This window comes from Otolemur garnettii, unplaced genomic scaffold (genome assembly GCF_000181295.1).
Source record: "Otolemur garnettii isolate 467f Iridium unplaced genomic scaffold, OtoGar3 scaffold00003, whole genome shotgun sequence".
NCBI lineage: Eukaryota > Metazoa > Chordata > Mammalia > Primates > Galagidae > Otolemur > Otolemur garnettii.
In genome coordinates, this window is record NW_003852398.1 from 43,186,360 (window position 1) to 43,208,887 (window position 22,528).

At 36.2% G+C, this 22,528-nt stretch overlaps 1 protein-coding gene across 1 annotated transcript in view; it reads right to left on the reverse strand.

The window, feature by feature from the left end:
- The window catches only part of RAD50 (RAD50 double strand break repair protein), an 81,385-nt gene that overhangs the window by 19,409 nt on the left and 39,448 nt on the right, over positions 1–22,528 (reverse strand). The window contains exons 14-21 of the mRNA XM_003782207.3: positions 18,440–18,629; positions 17,463–17,589; positions 16,856–17,049; positions 14,275–14,385; positions 13,599–13,691; positions 13,411–13,524; positions 7,874–8,001; positions 5,451–5,675 (exon numbers count right to left, since the gene is read on the reverse strand). Coding sequence (XP_003782255.1) covers positions 5,451–5,675; positions 7,874–8,001; positions 13,411–13,524; positions 13,599–13,691; positions 14,275–14,385; positions 16,856–17,049; positions 17,463–17,589; positions 18,440–18,629 — 1,182 coding nt within the window. The remainder of the gene's footprint in view (positions 1–5,450; positions 5,676–7,873; positions 8,002–13,410; positions 13,525–13,598; positions 13,692–14,274; positions 14,386–16,855; positions 17,050–17,462; positions 17,590–18,439; positions 18,630–22,528) is intronic.

Consider the following 22,528-nt stretch of genomic DNA (forward strand, 5'->3'; position numbering starts at 1 on the left):
TTGTGTAGTTCTGTTAGTGCTGAGGAGGATATTTTCCATTTCAGAAAAAACCACAATAAGTAAAATCTAAAGTAACTGATTATTCTTCTGCCACAAACAACGGGAACTGTTAGATGGATTTATAACAAAAATTCTTTTAAAGTCATAGCTAAACTCCCAAGAAAGAATGAAAAATTTTTATATGACAGAAACAAAGATGGAACTGAAAATCAGAATGCTCAACGTGTAATCTGCTGCAGAAATGAACTTGGGGTTATTATTTTCTTAATGAATATGAAAGGACTAAATTCACCAGTTAAAAGACAGATATATTGGGTAAAGTTAAATCTCCTATATGCAGAATACAAAGCTGTAGTAATTAAGACAGTGGGGCTAATGGCACAGAGACAAAGTGACCAATGAAGTAGAACAGAGAACCTACAACCAACCTATGCCCTTATGGAATTTTGCTATGTGCCAGAAATGACACATAGCAAAGGACTGACTACTCCATAAACAGAGTCAGAACAGTTAATTATTCATAAGGGAAAAAAAATCAACGTAGAATACGTAAATGTGAAAAACAAAGCTTAAAATTTTTAGAAGAAAATATAAGAATAAAGAAGGATTTCTTTTTTTAACATTCATGTTTACTTTATTAAAGACTCCATAGGCAGGCAAGGTGGCTCATGCCTGTAATCTTAGTGCTCTGGGAGGCCAAGGCCAATAGATCACCTGAGCTCAGGAGTTTGAGACCAGCCTGAGCAAGAGGGAGACCCCGTCTCTAACAAAATAGCCAGGTATTGTGGCAGGCACCTATAGTCCCAGCTACTTGGGAGGCTGAGGCAAGAGGATCACTTGAGCCCAAGAGTTTGAGGTTGCTGTGAGCTGTGACACCACAGTACTCTACCAAGGGCGACAAAAAGTGAGGCTATCTCAAAAAAAAGGACTCCATAAACAAGGTCCATAAGATAATATGATTATGGGGAAGAAATGAGCATAGTTAATATACTCTACTTAGAAAATAAATTATTTTCCTATATACTAAATTATAAGGAAAAATACACATTCTTCATCCACAGAATACACAGAATGAATGCTTACAAGTTTCATAATGAATGCCTCATTATTTAAATCAGATCACAAAAAGTAACCGTGAGATTCACTCTCCAGTAAGAAATAAAAATAGTACTATTTTTTCTGCACAGTTCTATTTTTTCCTTTTTTGAGCAATTTTCCATTCAAGTGTATGGTAGGTCTTCTGCGCTATATAGTATGCCTTCCATATGGTGATATATGACATCATCTGTAATTCCTGTCTGCCCAAAATGTGTAAAACTGAACTGTTCACCAACTGAGAATCAAAGTAGTACAAACCAAATTTGCCAGAGATACTTGGTTTAAAGGGAGGTACCACTTGCTTCTTGCTCCATCATATCTCAATCAACATTTCAGAAGAATGGTGTCCCTGAAATTCAGCAAATGCTGAATTTCAATTTCCTCTCCTGCAACAGAGAGGATTACAACCTAACCGTTCCTTTGGATTCTCATTGAGAATACTCGACAAATGACATGAAATTTATGTGAACCAGCTTGATGAAAGTATTTCAAAATGTATATGAAAACAATACACTGTACCCCATGTTTGCATTATCATACAGCTATCATTTAATAAAAAAAAAAAAAACATTGAATGAGAATACTCGGGATACATGCCACTTTTATAGAAAACATGGTATGTCAATTTGTTTTTCCAGAATAACTTGGAAGAGAATACTCTGTGTTCTGATTAGGTTATCAGTGCTCCCAACAATATCAAATGGAAAGCTCCTATCATTATCTCAAACACCAAGAACATACCAGTCATCACTGAAACCATAACCATCTTCTCTTTTTTTTTTTTTTGAGACAGAGCTTCAAGCTGTCGCCCTGGGTAGAGTGCAGTGACATCACAGCTCACAGCAACCTCTAACTTCTGGGCTCAAGCAATTCTCCTGCCTCTGCCTCCCAAGTAGCTGGGACTATAGGCACCTCCCCCAACGCCCGGCTATTTTTTGGTTGCAGCCGTCATTGTTGTTTGGTGGGCCTAGGCTGGATTTGAACTCACAACCTCAGGTGTATGTGGCTGGTGCCTTAGCCACTTGAGCCACAGGTGCTGAGCCCTCTTTTTTTTTTCCCTTGAGACAGAGTCTCACTTTTGTCATACCTGTAGAGTATCATGGCATCATAGCTCACAGCAATCTCAGACTCTTGGGCTTAAGTGATTCCCTTGTCTCAGCCTTCTGAGTAGCTAGGACTATAGGCGTCCACCACAACACCTGGTTATTTTTAAAGACGAGGTCTTGCTGTAGCTCAGGCTAGTCTCATACTCGTGAGTTCAGGCAATCTGCCCGCCTCAGTCTCCCAGAGTGGGATTACAGGAGTGAGCTACCGTGCCCAGCCCTATAATCTTCTCTTAAAATTTCAGGAACAATGTAATTAGGAATATCACAGTGAGTACTGGTTGTATCTCCTGGCTGTAATCCTTCTGTATGCATGTCATAGTCATTGAGTATAATGTGCTCTTCAGAATCCAGCAATATATTATTTAGTTCCAAATCTTTATAAGTTATCCCTCACTCATGAAAATAACTTAATGCTCAACTGATTTCTATAGAACATAAATAATCTGGTACTTTTTCAGTAAGTTTTGTCATTGCATATGAAACATTAGATATTCCAGGCCAATGCCTATGGCTCAGTGAGTAGGATGCTGGCCCCACATACCCAGGGTGGCAGGTTTGAACCTGGCCCCGGCCAAACTGCAAAAAACCCCAAATGTCCAACTGTGGGAGAATGGATACCCTGTGGTGTATTCCCCATAGTAGATTTCTATACATAAGTGAAAATGAATGAACTACAACTATAAGCAGCATGGATATGTAAAAATCAAATGAAACAAAAATGCAAATCCTAGAAGAGCACCCAGAATATGATACCATTTCTAAAAAACTCACAAAACAATATACATATGATAAAACTTTTTTTAAAAAGCAGAGGAGGCAAAATATTTATCACTGATTATAGGGAACAGGGATGACAGAAGGTTGAGATAAGGGCATCTAAGAGCATCTAAGTAGATGCCAGTTAATGATAAGAGTTCTCAGATTGGCCAGGGGGATCTGGTATCATAAATACTCCTTAATATTAATATGCTTTATCATTTAATTTTGTAACTTCTCTTTTTAAGCAAAAAGGAATATTTACTGGGTCTCAGGAATAAGAGTTCTAAAACACAGAGAAAGTTTCAGGCATGGTGGAATCTATGGGTCCCAAATTGGTCACCAGATCTATTTATTTATTGATTCTTTCATAGCTCTTCTTTCCTACTTTATTCTGTCTGTAGAGTGGGGACAAATGTGGCCCTGGTAGCTCCAGGTTATTTTCTGATTATCAGGTTCTACCTGATTATTTTCTATCAGAAGGTGAGAAACTCTCTCAGTATTCACATCAGTCCTCCAAAGGATGCCAGGCACAACTGTGCATCCTTGGACTGATCAAAATATGCAGAATGATGGGGCATTACACATGCCCACAGAGTCCTGTGCTCTCTGCCAGGATGACAGCACCATCACTTCCACTCAGGAAAGAGAGATGCTGTTTCCCTGAGAAAAGAGGAAGTAGGGCCCATGACTGGGTTGAAGTTTTGGAGGCACTTTAGTTTTATTAATACTTACTGATCTTTTCAAGTTTTCTATTCCTTAAGCCAATTTCGGAATTTCTATCTAGGAATTTATCTATTTCATCTAGGTTTTCAAATTAAATGCCAGAGTTATTCATATGCTCCATTGTTATTATTTTTAAATTATGTGATATCAGTAATATCAATATTTTATTTACATATTTTCCTTCTTTTTTTTTTCCCATTGGTAAGTCCCACTATGGTCTAGCTAATCAGTCTTTTCAAAGACCCAGCTTTCAGTTTTATTGGTTTTTGAAAGTATCTGTATTTTCTTGATTTATGGTTTTTTTGTTTTTTTTTTTTGGAGACAGAGCCTCAAGCTGTCCCCCTGGGTAGAGTGCCGTGGCATTACAGCTCACAGCACACTCCAACTCCTGGGCTCAAGCGAGTCTCCTGCCTCCGCCTCCCAAGTAGCTGGGACCACAGGTGCCCGCCACAACACCTGGCTATTTTTTGGTTGCAGCCGTCATTGTTGTTTTGGCGGGTCCGGGCTGGGGATTCGAACCTGCCACCTTAGGTGTACGTGGCTGGCGCCTTAGCTGGTTGAGCTATAGGTGGCGAGCCATTTTTTATGTTTTTAATCTTTATTTTTCACTATCCTTTTCATTTTTTGGAGACAGGGTCTCACTTTGTTACCCAGGCTAGAGTGCAGTGGTGTCATCAAAGCTCACTGCAACATCAAATTTTGGGGCTCAAGTGATCCTCTTGCCTTAGCCTTATGAGTAGCTGGGACTACAGGTTCCTGCCACAATGCCCAGCTAACTGAGACAGTGACAAGAGATGGAGACTTTTTTGTCTCACTGTTGCTCAAGCTGGTCTCAAACCATCCTCCTGCCTCAGCCTCCCAAAGTGCTAGGATTACAGGTATGAGCCACTGGGCCTGACCACCATTCTTTTAAATTTTCTGGATTTTGATTTGTTGCTTTTCTATTTCCTTGAGATAAAAAGCTAAGTATTTAACATTTCCAGTCTCCTTTAAATGTATATAAAGTTAAAAGTTTATATCTAAATACTGATTTAATTGTGAGCCATAAATTTTTCCTAATTACTATTTTGTCATTCCCTCCCCCCCACCCCAAGAATTTCTTAATATCCTTTCTGGCTTCCTTTTTACCCCAAAGGTAATTTTTATTTATTTATTTATTTTTTTTGAGACAGAGCCTCAAGCTGTTGCCCTGGGTAGAGTGCCGTGGCTTCACAGCTCATAGCAACCTCCAACTCCTGGGCTCAAGCGATTCTCCTGCCTCCACCTCCCAAGTAGCTGAGACTACTGGCGCCCCCCACAATGCCTGGCTATTTTTTGGTTGCAGCCTTCATTGTTGTTTGGCGGGCCTGGGCTGGATTTGAACCCACCAGTTCAGGTGTACGTGGCTGGCACCTTAGCCACTTGAGCCACAGGTGCCGAGCCCCAAAGGTAATTTAGTAGTGGTTAGTTTATTTAGAAATTTAGGCTATTCTTTTGTTATTAAATGTTAACTTCATTTCATTATAGTCAAAGAGTATTATCTATTTTACTGAGCATTGAGAATTTATTGAGGCTTTTAACTACCACATACAGCCTATTTATAAAATGTTTCATGTTTTCTCTAAAAAAAATAGATATCACTTGGTTGATATTTAATTTCATAATTTAAGCTAGTCTATGCTATATATGAAATATCACAGTTGAAAAGAAAAAAAAAGGGGGAAGATGACTTATATATGCTAGTTGATATTTCAATGGGAACAAAATCTCCTATATAATACTTACTGGTCAAGGGTCTTATAATAAATGTCCAGATCCTTGTTCACAAGCTCTGTTGTTCTCATAACAATCATCATTTCTCTATACTTTTCCTCGGCATCACGAAATTGAGGTTCTCGAAGTTCTCTCTTAAAATGAATAATTTCTTCCTCATAACCCTTCTGTCGTCCTAATGCCAAACTATGATTTCTTTTTATATTTTCTATGTTCTCTTCCAACTTTTGATGCTCACTATAAAAGGGAAACAAGACAAATAAGGACAACTTTTTAGGAGGAAAAGTCACAGATCTCTTTAGATAGCTAGGTGTCATTCTCCATAGCAATCAGTATATGGTAAGAGACTCACCTTGATTTGTATTTAAGCCTTCAACTAAAGAAAATTCTCTTCCTTCCAAATCTCTGTAGCACATAGATTTATAAATAGCTAATTTTTTTTTTTTTTAAGACAGTCTCACTCTGTTGTCCCTGGCTAAAGTGCCATGGGATCAGCCTAGCACATAGCAACTCTAAACTCCTGGATTCAAGTGATTCTCCTCAGTCTCCCAAGTAGCTAATGTTACAGGTGCTCGCCCCATAACACCTGGCTAATTTTTCCATTTTTAGTAGAGATGGGGTCTTATTCTTGCTCAGGCTGGTCTTGACCTCCTAAGCTAAAGTGATCCTCCTGCCTTGGCCTCCCAGAGTGCTAGGATTATAGGTGTGAGCCGACATGCTTGGCCTTGAATTGCTAATTTTCACATGCTAAATATGAAAACCTCACATATAAGCACTGAGAAAGTACCTGAGTATTAAACAATGACTAAACTATGTAATGCATTCTTAGTCATTACAATTACAAATTCACAAATTTCTGATTGTGAACTAAGAATGGACAACTACCAACACTCAGAAGTTTTGAATAATAGGCATCATTTTTGCTTACAATGTCAAAGACACAATATAATTTTATCTAAATTAAATTATTTTCTGCACTAAAACTTATTAAAAATTTTGACTCCTCTTTGAAAACGAAATTTCTCTTTCCCAAGTATAAAAACTTCATAAAACAAAAAATATCCAAATTTTTCTGATTATTTGGCAGAGTATAAAAATTTCAAAGTATGCCTTAAAAATTTTAATTTATTTACCAATCATTTATTAAAAACCCTCTTTATGTGCCAACTATTGCTCTCAAGTTTATGGACATCCTCACAGAGTTGTCCTGATTATGTTTTGCTGACATTTCTGTCATGTTCTGATTGAAGGTTTGAAAAAGATAAGTTGTTCCTAGTAATATGATGAAGGTAAAAATCATAGTTATGTACCTATCACAGAAGGAACTTTCAAAGTACCTGGTTTTGTCCTAGAGCAAAGAAAAAATTATTTCATTTAAAAGTTTCTTCTAGAAGCTTTACTTTCTCAGCTTGTCAAAGAAAGCATTAATGCTATCTATGACATTAAAGAGCTGAGGACTCGGAGCTAGGATAGAAGGATCGAATTCCTGAGTTTCATCATTTCTTTTGTGATTTTTCTGGGTCTCAGTGTCCTAAGGCATAAAAAATTGAAGAGGCTGAAGACAACAAGCTCTTCCAGTTACAAAGTCTGATTTCCTTGATATATGAAAGAGATTTTAAATAGCTACACCAAGAGTACCTACAATAACATAGGACTATTTTTTAGGTTTTATAAATTAACTTAAAACTTCACCTCATTATATTCTTTAGTTTTCTAAGCATTCTTTGATTCAAATTTCTGTATAAATTCAAGAAGCCAAATGAAAAATCTACAGGAATGAGAAGCTTAGAATTTACCAGCTGAAGTGGTTAAAAAATCTAAGTACCTAAGGACTAGGGCTAGTACAACCTTTTAGACCAGACCTTTAATCCCTTTTCATTAACCAGGTTCTTAAAGAATTCCTAAGGCAACTGTAAGGCAGACACAGTAGGAACAAAATCTTTTTCTGCTTTACTAGAAAGGTAGCAACTACAATAGGTACCAGTAAGAACAGATAAAGGAAGAATCAAGTTCATCAGGAAATAAAATGCTCTGGTGGGAACAAAATTACAACTGGGCTCACTGACACATCACTCTGGCAGTAACTCCACTGGTAACAGTACAGACTGATCCAAGCAAGCTCCATGACCACCATTCTTTATGGTCAGGACCACCATTCTGTGCATTAGGTTAGTAGATATCTGGGGACTTGGCATGTTTAATACTGAATAACTACTGCTCATCACCATGGTGATTACCAATTCTACATTACTTCCCCAGTAATTTAATTCTTAAGGTCATGAAAAATACTTGTATCAAAACCTGATCATCTTCCTGTAAGTCTCAAAGGATACTAGACTGAGGTTTGAATTATTTCAAAAACAGATATTTAATATTCTTCCCATTTCAATAATAAAAACCTTTATTTAGACTAAGGACTATTTTTTAAAACATACTTTTTCATTTGTAAAACCTGCATTTGTCCCATTTCCTTCAAATGTTGTTTTCTTTCTTCTTCCACTTCTTTCAGTTCCTCGTTTCTTTTTCTTAAAGTAAGGTTATCCTGTAGCCACCTTTCTTGTATCTAAATGTAAATATTAAGTCAGTTAACAAAAATAACTGAGTTACTAACATGAGATCCATAACTGGCAAGTGCTGACAGTGCTTATTCAGAATCATATTAATTTCAACAAAGGGACAATAACCCAGTGAAAAAGAATCTGACTAATCTGAACAGTCCTTCCCCATTCAGAGTCACAAGTGCAACATCTCTGGTAATACAGCTTTTACTGCCCTTTCCTAACCATGATCAAAAAAACAGATCTCACACTTGATGGGGAGTCCCAAAATAAGTGATTTGAGCATGTATCTTTATATACCTATTTACTTATAAAGTATTAAAATGTCTACTAAAGTACTATTAAGTCATGTTCATTACAAAACCTACAAAATAGAAATTTTAAATGATGAAATAAAAAAAAAAAGCTAGACATTTTTAATCTTTAATACCTACACCATGTGGCATTACACCACAATGGAGCCTCACTAATCTAAAAGATCACAAGAGATCAATACTATCAAAGTCTCCCCCTACTTTTTCTTCCATTTGTCTCCTAACTTATATCATGACTGTTAGATACTGTAAGAATATGTCAGATACAACCTCTACCTTTGGGTTGACAATGATGAGTAAAAAGTGCCACAAAAGTGGTATATACCTATAAGCTTTTTCATAAGCTCCTGGCTACTGAACTGAAATTTAAAAAACTGGCTGTCCTGGTTGAGTATCTTTGTCCTTGAAAAGAAAGATCCAATCACTTAGCAGCTACAACACCACAATTATTTCAGTAGTTTTCCTGGTGATTATGATGGACTATGTTGTCGAGAGACAGACATTAGAGAACAATTTATAAACTGACTCTTTGAAATTTAGAGACAAAACTTTTTTTCTGCGGAAACAATGGTGGTTTGGCCCATAAAGGTCTGTATGTAGAAAACTTTCTAAATTCAGAGTCAGGACTTCTCAAAGATGGAGCTGGGAGTCTCCTGCAATAGACCATGCAGCTGAGATAAACTCAGTGACATGAGAAGAGGGAGGGGCAGATCTTTGGCAATATCTTTTTGCCAATATTAAAGGCCAGTGGTTAGGTGGGAATGAGAAGGAAGCCAGGAATTTCTCTCTCTTAATGTTCATATCCAAACCTGCCCATATATGAATCACTATTTTTAGAGTTTTTTTAAAACAGAATATAAAGCTATTTTTCATTTACGTTAGAAATAATAACGTAAATATACAGTCAACCTTCCTTTACATCAATAGATTCAACTGTGAACTGAAAATATTTGGAAAAAAACTGTAAAAAATAACAATATAATAAAAATATAAATTTTAAAAATTCAGTATAAAATCTACATAGCATTTACATTGTATTAGGTATTATAAATAATCTAGATGTTATATGCAAATATTATAGATGCTATTTTATATAAGGGTCTTGAGCATCTTAGACTTTGGTATCTGTGGGGGTCCCGGAGCTAATCCCTGCAGATATCAAGGGAGGACTATATCTATCTGCTAAAGGCATTATTACATGCAGTTAAACGTGACTGAAATGATATGTTGCAAATGTCCTTTGTTACTAAGACAATCTAACATATCTGAGTTGGTGCTATGACTCTCTAAGCTTTTGCCATAGGAGACTGTTTACACTTTTTTCTTATTAGGAACATGGGAATGTATCATTGCTTGCTCTTATCTGATACTATGTAACACTTGAATTTGCTTTCATGAATGCATGAAAGGACTTTTTAAAGTGCTATCATAGTTTTAGGTGAGACTGACTTTTGGCATAAAGTATTGTTTCTTGTCTGTTTACCTACATGATCACCAGAAAGCCAGGAATTTCTTTCAAGCCAGCTTCTATTATTCTTTAGTTTTGAAAGACAACACATAGCACAGGAGTTAAAGAGCACAGACTTTGAAGTTAAATACATCTAGGCTCAAATATCAGTGCTATAACTTTTAAATTGGAAAACAGGTAAATTAATAAATTCTCTGAGCCTCAGACTGCTAGTAACATGGTGATGATGTACCACCTGTCATAAAGAGCTATTGTGAAGATTAAAGGAGTTAGTGTATATACAGTAATCAGCATAGTGTCTGGCTCAGTAATTACTAGTAAAATGCCTTTTTTGTGGGGGAGGGAGGGGACAGAGTCTCACTATGTCACCCTGGGTAGAGTGCCATGGCGTCACAGCTCACAGCAACCTTGCCTCAGCCTCCCAAGTAGCTGAGACTACAGGCACCCGCCACAACGCCCGTCTATTCTTTTTGTGGTTGCAGTTGTCATTGTTTTTAGCAGGCCCAGGCCAGGTTCAAACCTGCCAGCCCTGGTGTATATGGCTGGTGCCCTACCCACTGAGCTATGGGCGCTATGGGACCAGTAAAATGCCTTTTGGATGAAATTTGTCCTTTGTACTTTAAGTATGTGATAGTTAGAGTTCCAATTATAGTCCATGAAATCTAAAGTTGTCAGAGAAAGAAGGTAAAGAATACCAGATGCAATACATCAAAATTGGTTTTCCACTCTATTAGAAATTTAACAGCATAAGGACAAATTACTACTTCTGTGACCTTGGGCAGGTCAGGTCACCTATAGTTCCCTTCCTTCATCTCAAAAATGAAGGAGGCAGATTATTAAATTCCCAATTATTTCATTCTGTGGACTAAGCTAACTAGAGTGTAAGCATGTAAACGAGCTCCCCAGGTATTTAAGAGCTAGATACCTGTGGAAGCTAGGCTTCCTTGCTCTTCAACATTAACCCCAATCATCCAGCTCTGATGCATGCAGGTGTTAGAAACATAAATATTAGCTGCACTCTAGATTCCTGTGACAGAGTGGCATACTGAACAAACTACCATCCAATATTCACGAAAAGTCTGGTGGAGAATAATGTCATTTGTAGAAGACTGCCTGGAAACTATGCAGGTACTCTGCCTCAACGATTGATAGTTAAGGAGTGTTCACCTATGACCCATGGGTCACATGCAGAGTATATGGGCCTTTTCTGCTTATCTGTGGTGGTGGATATCCTGAAAATTATGCACAGAACCTTTTTTTTGCTCATCAGCTTTCATTAGTGTTTGTTAGTGTTTGTATATTTAATGCGTAACCCAGATAGAGATACCTCAAAACCCTTAAGGAACTTTAACAAAGCATACATAGCTCTGACCACACCCCAGAAATTGATTTATTGGTCTAGATTGGAGACATACATGTATATTTTTAATAACTTAAGTGATTTTTTTTTAGAATTTGAGATATAATTCATAAACCACAAACATCATCATTTTAATGTGTACAATTCAGTGGTTTTAGTTAATTTAGAAGGTTATACAACTATTACCACTACTCAATTGCAGAGCATTTAAATCACTGCGAAAGGAAATCCCATATTCATTTGCAGATGAGCTGTCACTTTCTATTCCCTCTTTACCACTTCCCTCCAGCCCCTGAAAACATTAATCCGCTATTTCTGGAATTTGCTGATTCTGTACATTTTCATATACAGAAGTAGTCAGAATCATACAAAATATGTGGTCTTCTGTAACATGGCTTCTTTTGCTTAGCAGGTTTTTAAGGATCACCCATGTTGCAGAATGTATCATTCCTTTTTATGGCTGAATAATACCCCATCATAAGGATGTACTGTATTTTGCTTATCTACTCATCAGTTGAAAGCCATTTGAGAGTTTCCATGTTTTGACTATTATGAATAATGCTGCTATGAACACTCTTATACAAGTTGTTTTCTGAGCATCTGTCTTCAATGTACTTAGTTTTATATCTAGGATCGAAAAAAAAAAAAAACCAGAAGATTTTGATGGGTGCCCCTATCTAAGAACCTTTGCTCTCTAAACACTCTTTAACGTTTATTTCAAACTTCAATCACATCACCCTCCACAGAACCTCATTAGGGGATAATGATACTGAAATATACCATAAAGGAAAAAAAGGCCTATCAATTTGTTGAGACTATACAGTGTTCTCCTTTCTGTGAATAGAGATATTTTTCTCTGTTCTCAGAACAGGGAAATGATTTCTTTTTGTCTTTGATACAATGTGAATCTCAACTCACTTCCTTTCTTCATTTGACTACTAGAATCTTTAGCAAGCACATCAGACTTTATGGCATGCTTTTTATACACTTACTTCTCTCCTGGTTTCATTACCTTCTTGTCTTTATTTCTACATTTCCCATTATTTAAAATGTATTTATTGTTGCTCTACTGTATATAACTTAAATTATTTCTGGAATAAAGTAGATTAACAAAATAAACTAATACCATCAGCTCCACTAAATTTAGACCATCATCTTGAAAAGGGCCATAAATTTGTAAATCTTAACAATCTTTGTATATAGAGAGCTGTTACTGATTTACAGATAATGATTTTATATAAGCAACCCACATAAGCTAGTGATAATTAAGCATTTTGTTATATAGGCATCATAATTTATATAGTGATTTGGCATTTACTAAGTCAGCCAAAGATCTGATTTACTTTTTTTAAAATTTGATTTACTTCTGACTGATATTTTACATATTTGAAATTGTTGGTGCTAATAGCCAGAGACCCAGAAGAAAATGATCTAGCTAATCTTCAAATCACTCCTTAGGACCAAGTGATTAAAGCATTCAGGTAGCAAATTTTGTTTAAAACAGCCCAAACAGAACAGAAAAATGGTGTAGCTTTATAAAGGTATTAACTACTATGCTTGTATAAGACATGCTGAAGATAACTTCTCAATGTAATTTTAATCTTACTGTGGAAATCAAGTTCCCTAATAGAGAAAATAAATGATATAAAAATCAACTGGAAAATTATTTAAAATATAAAGACTTTTCTTTACAGGTAACTTTTAAGAATCATTAGACCTAGATCTCTCTTTTATGAACTGTGAATCTATCCTATATAAAGATATAAGTAAGAAAAGATAATGGATACATATAGGATAGTCACTGCCATACAGTTGGCAATAAGGAAATAATAATCAACCAAAGTTATGGCATATACACAAAAGTATTATTTTATAATCATCAAAAAGAAAGTGACATATCTGTAAGTTGACGTGTAAGATCAAATTATGTTAAATAAAAAAAGGTACAGAATATATTTGGTATAAAATTAAATTTAAACACACACACTCCTAAATCGCTTGTCAATCTATCTATCTGATGGAGTATGAATAAAAAACTTTTAATAACAAACAAGAAATTGTAATAGTAAAGACATTTAGGGGTGAGATTGGAAATCAGGAGAAGGGGAGAAGGATGCTTTTAATTCTATCACTTTATATTTAAAATTTTATGAATCTTTTATTGAAATTGCTTTTTTCTATGGTTTGCATTTCTATTCAATGAATCTTCCCTTGAAAACCTTAGAAAAGAATGGTACAGGTATAAGTGATACCATAAGCAAAAATGACTTACCTTCTGTGTATCAATATCTTGTCTCATGATTCCCATTTCTTTATTTATCTTTTCTTTGTGTTTCTCACATTCACTTAGTTGAGCTATTACTTTATTAAGTTCAGTTTCTTTTTGCTGCAAAAAAGGAAATTCTTTAGGCATATGAAATAAAAGTATAACCAAATATGTAATTTTAAGTTTTAAATTACCTTTTTATAGTCCTCTTTCCCATCTTCAATATAATTCTCAATGTCTTTCACATAACCATGAATATTTTTAACCTTCTCTTTGATATCATTCAGCTGTAGAAAAATATTTATTAAATTTACATTAGTTGGGACCAGGGCACTTAATAGGAGAGAGCATAGTAAAACACTGACTTGGAAGTTATAAACCTTGGGTTCCATTTACCATTTCTACCATATTGTATAATCTTAAACAAATCCAGGGGTGTCTACCTGTGGCCTGCAGGCCATATGCAGATTATGTAAGGACTATTCTGCTTATGGCATCTGATATTATAAAAATTGTTCACGGACCTTCTTTTTGCTCATCAGTTTTCATTAAGTGTTTTCATATTTAATGTGTGGCCCAAGACAACTCTTCTTTTTCCAATGTGCAGCAAAGAAGAAAAAAGGTTTGACACCCCTGACAGTATCAATTTTTAACTATTTTTAGATCAAGAAACAAAATAATTATAAAGTTAAATCCTTATTCTTATAATAATTTCTAATGTCCTAATGTCTAATTTATATCCTAAATCTGAAAACATTATTTATCTTATCACTCTATTTAATTTCATGTGAAACATTAGTTTCCAACATGGTGCTCTAACCATAAGTTTAATATAGGTATTGCTAGGTAAGTCTATAAATGAAATCTTACTTTATCCTGTGCTATCTTGTTGCTTGTATTTTTTTTGTTGATTAATTCTTCCTTTTCCTGCTGGAACTTTTCCAATGTTGTTTCCAAAGGGCTCACCTGCTCTTTAGCATCCTAAAAATATAAAAAACATAAAATCTCATGTAATATTCCGTTATTGTATTTTAGGTGTCAGACTTTATAGTTTTAATAAAAGCATTTTTATGTGCCAGATTTTCAAAGTCAACTCATTTGCTCTTTTCAATGACCTTGTGAGGAAGACACATTTATTTTCATCTCAATATTTAAAATGAGCAAACAGGCAAAGGGAATGAATTGTTTAGGGTCAATAAATGAAGCAGCTAGGATTCTAACCCAGTCTAGCTCTGGAGTTTACTTTCTTAACCACGATGCATGCTATACTGACTCAGACACTAACTTGATTCTTAATCTATTTGCCATGTGCTCCCAATTAGATTAGCATATGGTTTCAGGCATGAGTTATCATGATTTTATAGGGTCCCATGTCAGCTCTGTGTGATCAAAGAATAGGAAAGCTCATCTAGTACAGGATTCTCTTTTACAGACAGGTACATGGTGGTAAAAAGACTTCTGTCCTTAAACTCAGTCTGCTAAGACTAAGCAGACATTTTGTGGAAAATATAATGAAAGTAATAAAAGTGTACTGTTATGGTGATGTTGGTGTGTCTATACCTATTCTGGAAGGAAGGGAGCTTACAAGCAATAAACTAGTTTACTAATCAGAAGTCTCCATTATTTATCCTTTATAGCACCTCTGTAACATAATTATATGATAACCACTGTTAAAAATAAGGATCCTCAAGCACTTTACGATCCTGAAAGACTGACTGACTCTACAAAGGTAGATACAATTATTCAGTATTACACTTAAATGGAGATATATTTTATCATACTGGGAAGTGGTGTGAAGATATATTTTATCCCACTGGGAAGTGGTATGGTGTGGCAGGAAGTCAAATGTCTTTAGCATCAGAAGATCTATTTAAAAATCAACCCTGCCTCCTACTAGTTGCATGAACTTAGGCAACTCATGGGACATTTGTAAATCTCAATTTTTTTTCAATTTCTTTTTCTATAAAAAGGAGATTTAGTCATCCATCTCAACAGGGCTGCTGAGACACAGTCTAATGTCAAAGTAAAAAATTATACAAATACAAGGTAATACTATGTATCTAAATCTATGATATTTTATAACCCAAAATTATCTAAGAAATCAAGAAACATTTTCAACAATTAATGATTATACCGTTTTCCCCCCAAAATAAGACACTGTCTTACATTTATTTTTTCTCAGGAAGACACACTAGGGCTTATTTTCAGGGGATGTCTTATTTTTATTAAGTATAATACAACAATTTACATTTATTCAAATACAGTTAAGTCAGCTTCTTCTGGAACCTGACAGGGGAAGCTGACCTTGTTGGTGGGGCTGGCGCTAGTGATGTGTGAACTCCTTTCCCCTAGCCATTCAATAGGATGCCTGTGACCACGGTTACCACACACTTACCCGCGCAAACGGTTTGGAGAAATGAGCTGTGGCAGATAAAAGGTATTCCAGTCTTCCTTACTGTGCTCCCCCGAAATGCATGGCCACGCCCATCACTAGGTCTTATTATTGGTGTAGGGCTTATATTTAACAAATGCATAGAAATCCTGCTAGGGCTTATTTTGGGAGTAGGTCTTATTTTGGGGGAAACACAGTAGATTCAGTGACATATTTAGTGCTTAATGAATAAGCATGTGTAATTATGAAAACCTAGATGAGACTGTTGTTTCTAAGACTGTTTGTAACTTAACTGGTGGCATCTTAGATTTGATGTATCTAGATAAATGGCAAATGCATTTAGGAACTGCTCACTTTATTAGCAAGGATTCCAAGACTACATCTATAATACAATGGAAAGAGTGCTATGACTGTTTGCCATGAATACAGGATTTTTTGATAAGATAAAATTCCCATACAGGCAGGAATCCTTATCTGGGGTTGTACAACTACCACCTGATCACCTCCAATAACATAAAGTTCACTACTTAACCACTCTACCAGTTCTTCCTTATCACAGCCAAACTCTTCCAGAATTTTTTCTTATTAGTACAAGTTACAACATTCAAGAACCACATGAAGATTATGAAACTAATTTATACCTTTTATATGAAAGCTATAACCTAATAACAGCCTAAGAATACGGGGAGGGGGGAGGGAGAGGGGAGCGAGGGATCACTTCTGAGGTCTTACAAGGGTACAAGTGAATCTTTCTAAGAGTAGAATGTGAACGTTTTAAAATAATAACTAAGAAAATGACATGAAGGCTATGTTAACCAGCTTGATGGAAGTGTTTCAGATTGTGTGTGAAAACCCCACACTGTACCCCAGAAGTGCATTAATGTACATAGTTACTATTCAATTAAAAAAAAGAAAAAAAAAAAAAGAAACACATGAAGAATGATTATACCATTTTCATTTGATCCTCACAACAATCATAACTCTGGTCACTAAATCAATGAGGAGCCTTTCATATATATGCACTAATTTTTAAAAGCAAACATGTATAAATGTTCTTACCTTTATTTCTCTGTGTAAAGACTGAACTTCAGTGGATAATTCCACAGTCTGCTCCTCCAGCTGCTGACGACGTTGCAAATTACTAGATATCTGAAGTTTTTCTGATTTTAGTTCATTTGTGGTACTTTTTAGGAGTTGAATCTGTTCTTGCTGGTCCTGTATAAGCTTACGATTTAATTCAATCTTACTGGAAACTGAAGAAAAGATATTAACACAGTGATTAATGGAAATAATATTAATATCATCCTTCTAGTATTGGAATCCACTAAGGCTGAGTTTCTCAGGGCCCCAACCACTGCAACAAACATATAACAAAGACCCTGTCATTCTCCAAGTTGCCTGATGTCCCTTCTTGGCCACTCACAGGTAAAGCTCACAGGGCAGGTATGACTGAGGAGTATAGCTCACCTACCATTCAAAATCTGTTGCGCAAAGCAAGGACATAAAGAGGAGAAGTGATGCTTTTGAGAAAACGGTGACTATACCATAAGCTGGAAAGAAGACAGACAGTTCACTGTCCATGTAACAGGTATAAAATTTACCATAAAAAGCATGAACTGGTAATATCAAAGTCTTTATGGGTACTCGAGGAAACAGATTATATTACCTGTATCTAATTTGTGTTGTTTTTCTTGTTTTTCCTGGTTTACTTGTTGAACAGTTCGGTCTAAGTCTATTCCTTGTAGCTTAGCTGCTTGTTGTGCAATTTTTCTTTCAACATCTTTAAGTTCCATCTTAAGAACAGAACACAGTTATTTCCTTTAAGAAACTTGCTACATTATCACTATTTGAAATATTTAAGAATTAATTACTATTATCAATTATTTTTAAAAATCTAAACTAGCCACAGTGGCTCACACCTATAATCCTAGCACCTTGGGAGGCCAAGGCAAGAGGATAACTTGAGTCAGGAGTTTGATTCCAGCCTGGGCAACACAGCTAGACCCTGGCGCTATAAAAAATAGAAAAATTAGCAAGGCAGGCAATGTGGCACATGCTGGTAGTCCCAGCAACTCAGGAGGCTGAGGCAGAAGGACCACTTGAGCCCAGGAGTTTGAGGTTGCAGTGAGTCATGATAAAGCCACAGTTCTAAGACCCTAGCAACAGAGCAAGATCCTGTCTAAAACAAAACAAAACTAAATTTATAAACCATTTCCAGATATGATTTTAGCAAAGTTTAACAAGATAAAAGTCAAACTAAATTTTAGCAATTCAAATGATATAAATAAGAGGAAAACGACTACAAATAAAAAACCAGAATTATGCCTTAATTTTCATAATTTATAAACAAAAAATTTTAAGCACAGTAATGTAAACCAAGCAGTTGCTCCCTGAGGCTACCTGAAATTCACGATAGAGAAATCTAAATACAATCTCTACCTGAATACTGTTTTTTGTTTGTTTGGTTTTTTGCAGTTTTTGGCCGGGGCTGGGTTTGAAGCCACAACCTCCAGCATATGGGACTGGCGCCCTACTCCTTTGAGCCATAGGTGCCACCCCCTGAATACTGTTTTTAACACTCTAACACTTCATATTCAAGCCAGGGAACAAGTTTTATTGTTCCTTCAACTACAATAAACTTACCTGGAACCTCTCCATAATTGTAACATCTGTCAGACATACTTTAGCACTTTCTTCTTCAGGCATTACAGTACCCAGGAGCGTTTCCTGTTCTTCTATGTCATTTTTTAGGCGCTGTATGTCTCTATTGACATTTTGCAGTTTGTTTCTTAATTCTGGTATTTCCTTTTCTTTCAAATCAATTATACTTTGCCTTAACAGAAAACAATTAAAATTAATCTGAGGTTTCTCCTAATTAGACTGAGGTTACATATTTTGAGGAAGAATACCATAAAAGTGACACTGTAGGCTTTACAGGGTACGTGATGTCAATATGTTGTAATACTGGTGATGTTAACCCTCAATCACTTAGTTACGGTGATGGTCAGTCAAGTTTCTCCACTGTAAAGTTATTATTTTGTTCTTTGTAATTAACAAAATATCTTTAGGAGCAATATATTCAGACTATTTAAAATACCCTGCTTCTCCTCAAACTTCTGCCCACCTTTTAGTATCTATTAGTAGATCTTACTTGTAGTAATAATTACTGCGGTGTTTGCAAAAGTAACCTACAAATTAACGGGTCATATTCACTAAAAGTGTCAAGGTCTGACAAACTGTTACAAACTCCAGGAGCTGGCTCGGCACCTGTAGCTCAACCGGCTAAGTCACCAGCCACGTACAGCTAAGGTGGCCGGTTCGAATCCCCAGCCCAGACCCGCCAAACAACAATGATGGCTGCAACCAAAAAATAGCCGGGTGTTGTGACAGGCACCTGTAGTCCCAGCTACTTGGGAGGCTGAGGCAAGAGACTCACTTAAGCCCAGGAGTTGGAGGTTGCTGTGAGCTGAAATGCCACGGCACTCTACCCAGGGGGATAGCTTGAGGCTCTGTCTCAAAAAAAAAAAAAAAAAACAAACTCCAGGAGCCTAAAGAGAAATAACAAGTAGATGTAATGTGGGATCCTGGATTGGATCCTGAAATAGAAAAAGGACATTAATGGAAAAACTGCTGAAATTCAAATACAGTTTATAAGTTAGTTAGTGCCATTATACCAGCATTAATTTTCTGGTTTTGATAATTATATTGTGATTATATAAATTGTTAACACCAAGAGAAGCCAGGTAAAGGACATAAGTGAAGTCTAATTACTATTTTTGTAATTTTCATTTAGGCCTAAAATTATTTCAAAAATAAAATATTTTTAAAATTACATGGGAAGGCTCGGCACCCATAGCTCAGTGAGTGGGGCGCCAACCACATTCACCCGAAGCTAGCAGGGTTCATGCCCAGCACGGGGCCTGCTAAATAACAATGACAACTACAACCAAAAAATAGCCGGGTGTTGTGACAGGCACCTGTAGTCCCAGCTACTTGGGAGGCTGAGGCAAGAGAATCACTTAAGCCCAAGAGTTTGAGGTTGCTGTGAGCTGTGATGCCACAGCTCTCTACTGAGGGTGACATAGTAAGACTCTGTCTCAAAAAAAAAATTACAAGGGAAAAGAAAGAAAGCCTACCACTCAGCCAAATGCTACGTGTTTAAGATAAAAAAACCATAAACCCATTTTATAGATGCCATTCTAGCTAATAAACACTGCCTGTACAGCAGACAATGGCTCCACATCTATTTTTGCAGACATCTCTCATGTAATAAAACTTAAACTGAATCTTTTTAAAAATATCAAATTTATTGCAGAAAAATTCCAAACTTCTATTTAAAATAAATTAAATTAAATTATTACAGCAAGTCAAAGTGGTGTAATAAATTAGTCTCTAATGGGAGCCTTACAATAAACTAAAAGCAAAACCAGAAACTCAAGAGTTAACCCTCACATTCTGGTATCACCTAATGATTTTACAAAGTGCACCCTGACCCACAAATGCCAATCTGAACTGATCTGTGACAACAGACATATTAATTTTTCATGCCACAGAAATATCAAGTATTCTTATTTTATATATGAATAAATAGTAAATATGAAGGTATGCAGATTGTGAATAATCCCATCCTTTTGTTTCTTCCTTAATACTGTAATCACAGACCACTAGGCTGGTCTTAAATTAGTGCCTGCTACCTTAAAAAGTGGCCCAGTGATGAAAGCATTATTTGTAGAGAACAGAAAGTATATATATAATTTTAACCCTATTTTGAGATACTCATACACACAAAAAACCCTTCATTAATAAGGCCCAGGTTTTAGAGTCCTCTTTTTTGTTGATTATCTAAGATGCCAAAATAACTATTCTAAGAAAAAGTAAAGAAGGTGGCACCTGTGGCTCAGTGGGCAGGGCGCCAGTCCCATATACCGAGGGTGGTGGATTCAAACCTGGCCCCAGTGGAACTGCAACAAAAAAACAGACGGGCGTTGTGGTGGGTGCCTGTAGTCCCAGCTACTTGGGAGGCCGAGGCAAGGGAATTGCCTAAGCCCAGGAGTTGGAGGTTGCTGTGAGCTGTGTGACGCCACAGCACTCTACCGAGGGTGATAAAGTGAAACTCTGTTGCTACAAAAAAAAAAAAGGAAAAAGTAAAGAAACTTCCCTCAGTAGAATGAGCTACTGAGATCTAATAGGGTTCTCTAGGTTCATTTTGTTCTTTTTTCTTCATTTTCGACATTTTGTTGATTTTGATGAGTAAATTTTTCTCATAATTTGCAGTTTTTTGTAAATTAATATTATTTTCAGTGGACAAATCAGAATTGTATATATTTATGGGGTACAATGTGATGTTTTGATATCTGCACACAATGCAGAATGATTAAATCAAGCTCATTAGGCCAGGTGCCAAGGCTCATGCCTGTAATCCTAACACTCGGGGAGGCCAGAGTGTGAGGACTGCTTACAGCCAGGGAGAGTTTGAGGCTGCAATGAGCTATGATGATGTCACTGCACTCTAGGGCAAAGGGAGGTAGGGGTGGAAGAAAGCAAGCTAATTAACATATTTATTACCTTACCTATTGTTTTTTATGATGAGACATTTGAAATTTATCCTTTGGGATTTTTGTTTGGTTTTTCAGAACCTTAATTACCTATTTTTGGACAGTATTCCTTTTCTAAGGGGACTGTATAGATCCACACTTATATGGTACTGAAAAACCCTCTGGGAAAAATGGGGGGAAATACTATCTGGGTTTTCATTTAAATGGGGTACTTTAATAAATGAATCTGAGTCAGTGCTAGACAAAATCAGTTATATTTTCAGCTGAGATTTCATTCATGATGTTGGTCTTAAATTAGGTGTTGGTAAGTTTGGAGCTTTAAATGAAAGTATTATTTTCCCAAGAGGATAAGCAAGATCTGGTTCCTGCTATCTCTCTGAGATCACCTTCTGCCACTTTCCCCTCTAGCTGTCAGGTTAAACACGTCTTGGAGATTCTGGACTGCTTGAAATGCTCTTCATCTGGACAACTGTATGGCTGGCTCCCTCACTTCTCTCAGGTCTCCACTCAAATGCCACCATCGTCACCAACTCCCTTTTGCCTTATCCATTTTTTTATCTGCCACTGATCATTACCTAGTATACTATGTATTAATATTTGTTATTCATCTCTCACTAGAATATAAACTCCATGAGGGCAGAGCCTTTGTCTATTTTGTTTATTGCTAGTGCCCCAGCAGAAGGCCTATAAAGGAAATAATAGTTCAATGAACAGACAGTTCTCATGGAAATACTGGCACCAAAGGCACATTCTACAGGTTTCTTGTTACTTTATCCCTCTTCTCTAATAATTACTCTCCACCTAAGTGACTGTCATAAATAGACTACCACACTGTCTCAAAGGGGACCTTAGGGAATGCTTGACAGTAATGTCCTATACAACAACCAGAGCTGGAGAGCAGTTTAGTGATCTAGTCAGTCCCCACACTTTATATGGGGGAAAACTAAGACCCAGATGTGTTAAGTAACATCCCTAAGGTCACTGGCTGTGGTAGAATTAGAAATCAGTTTGATTGCACTCCCAAGCCATTGCTTTTCCATATTAAAAAAAAGTCTTCTTAATTCATTAGTGACCTTTCATTCATAGATTTATTTAAACTTAAAAATAGATAATGTGTTTTAATGTTATATCCTACTATAACAAAAGACCTCCTCTTTCTTTTTATTATTTATTTATT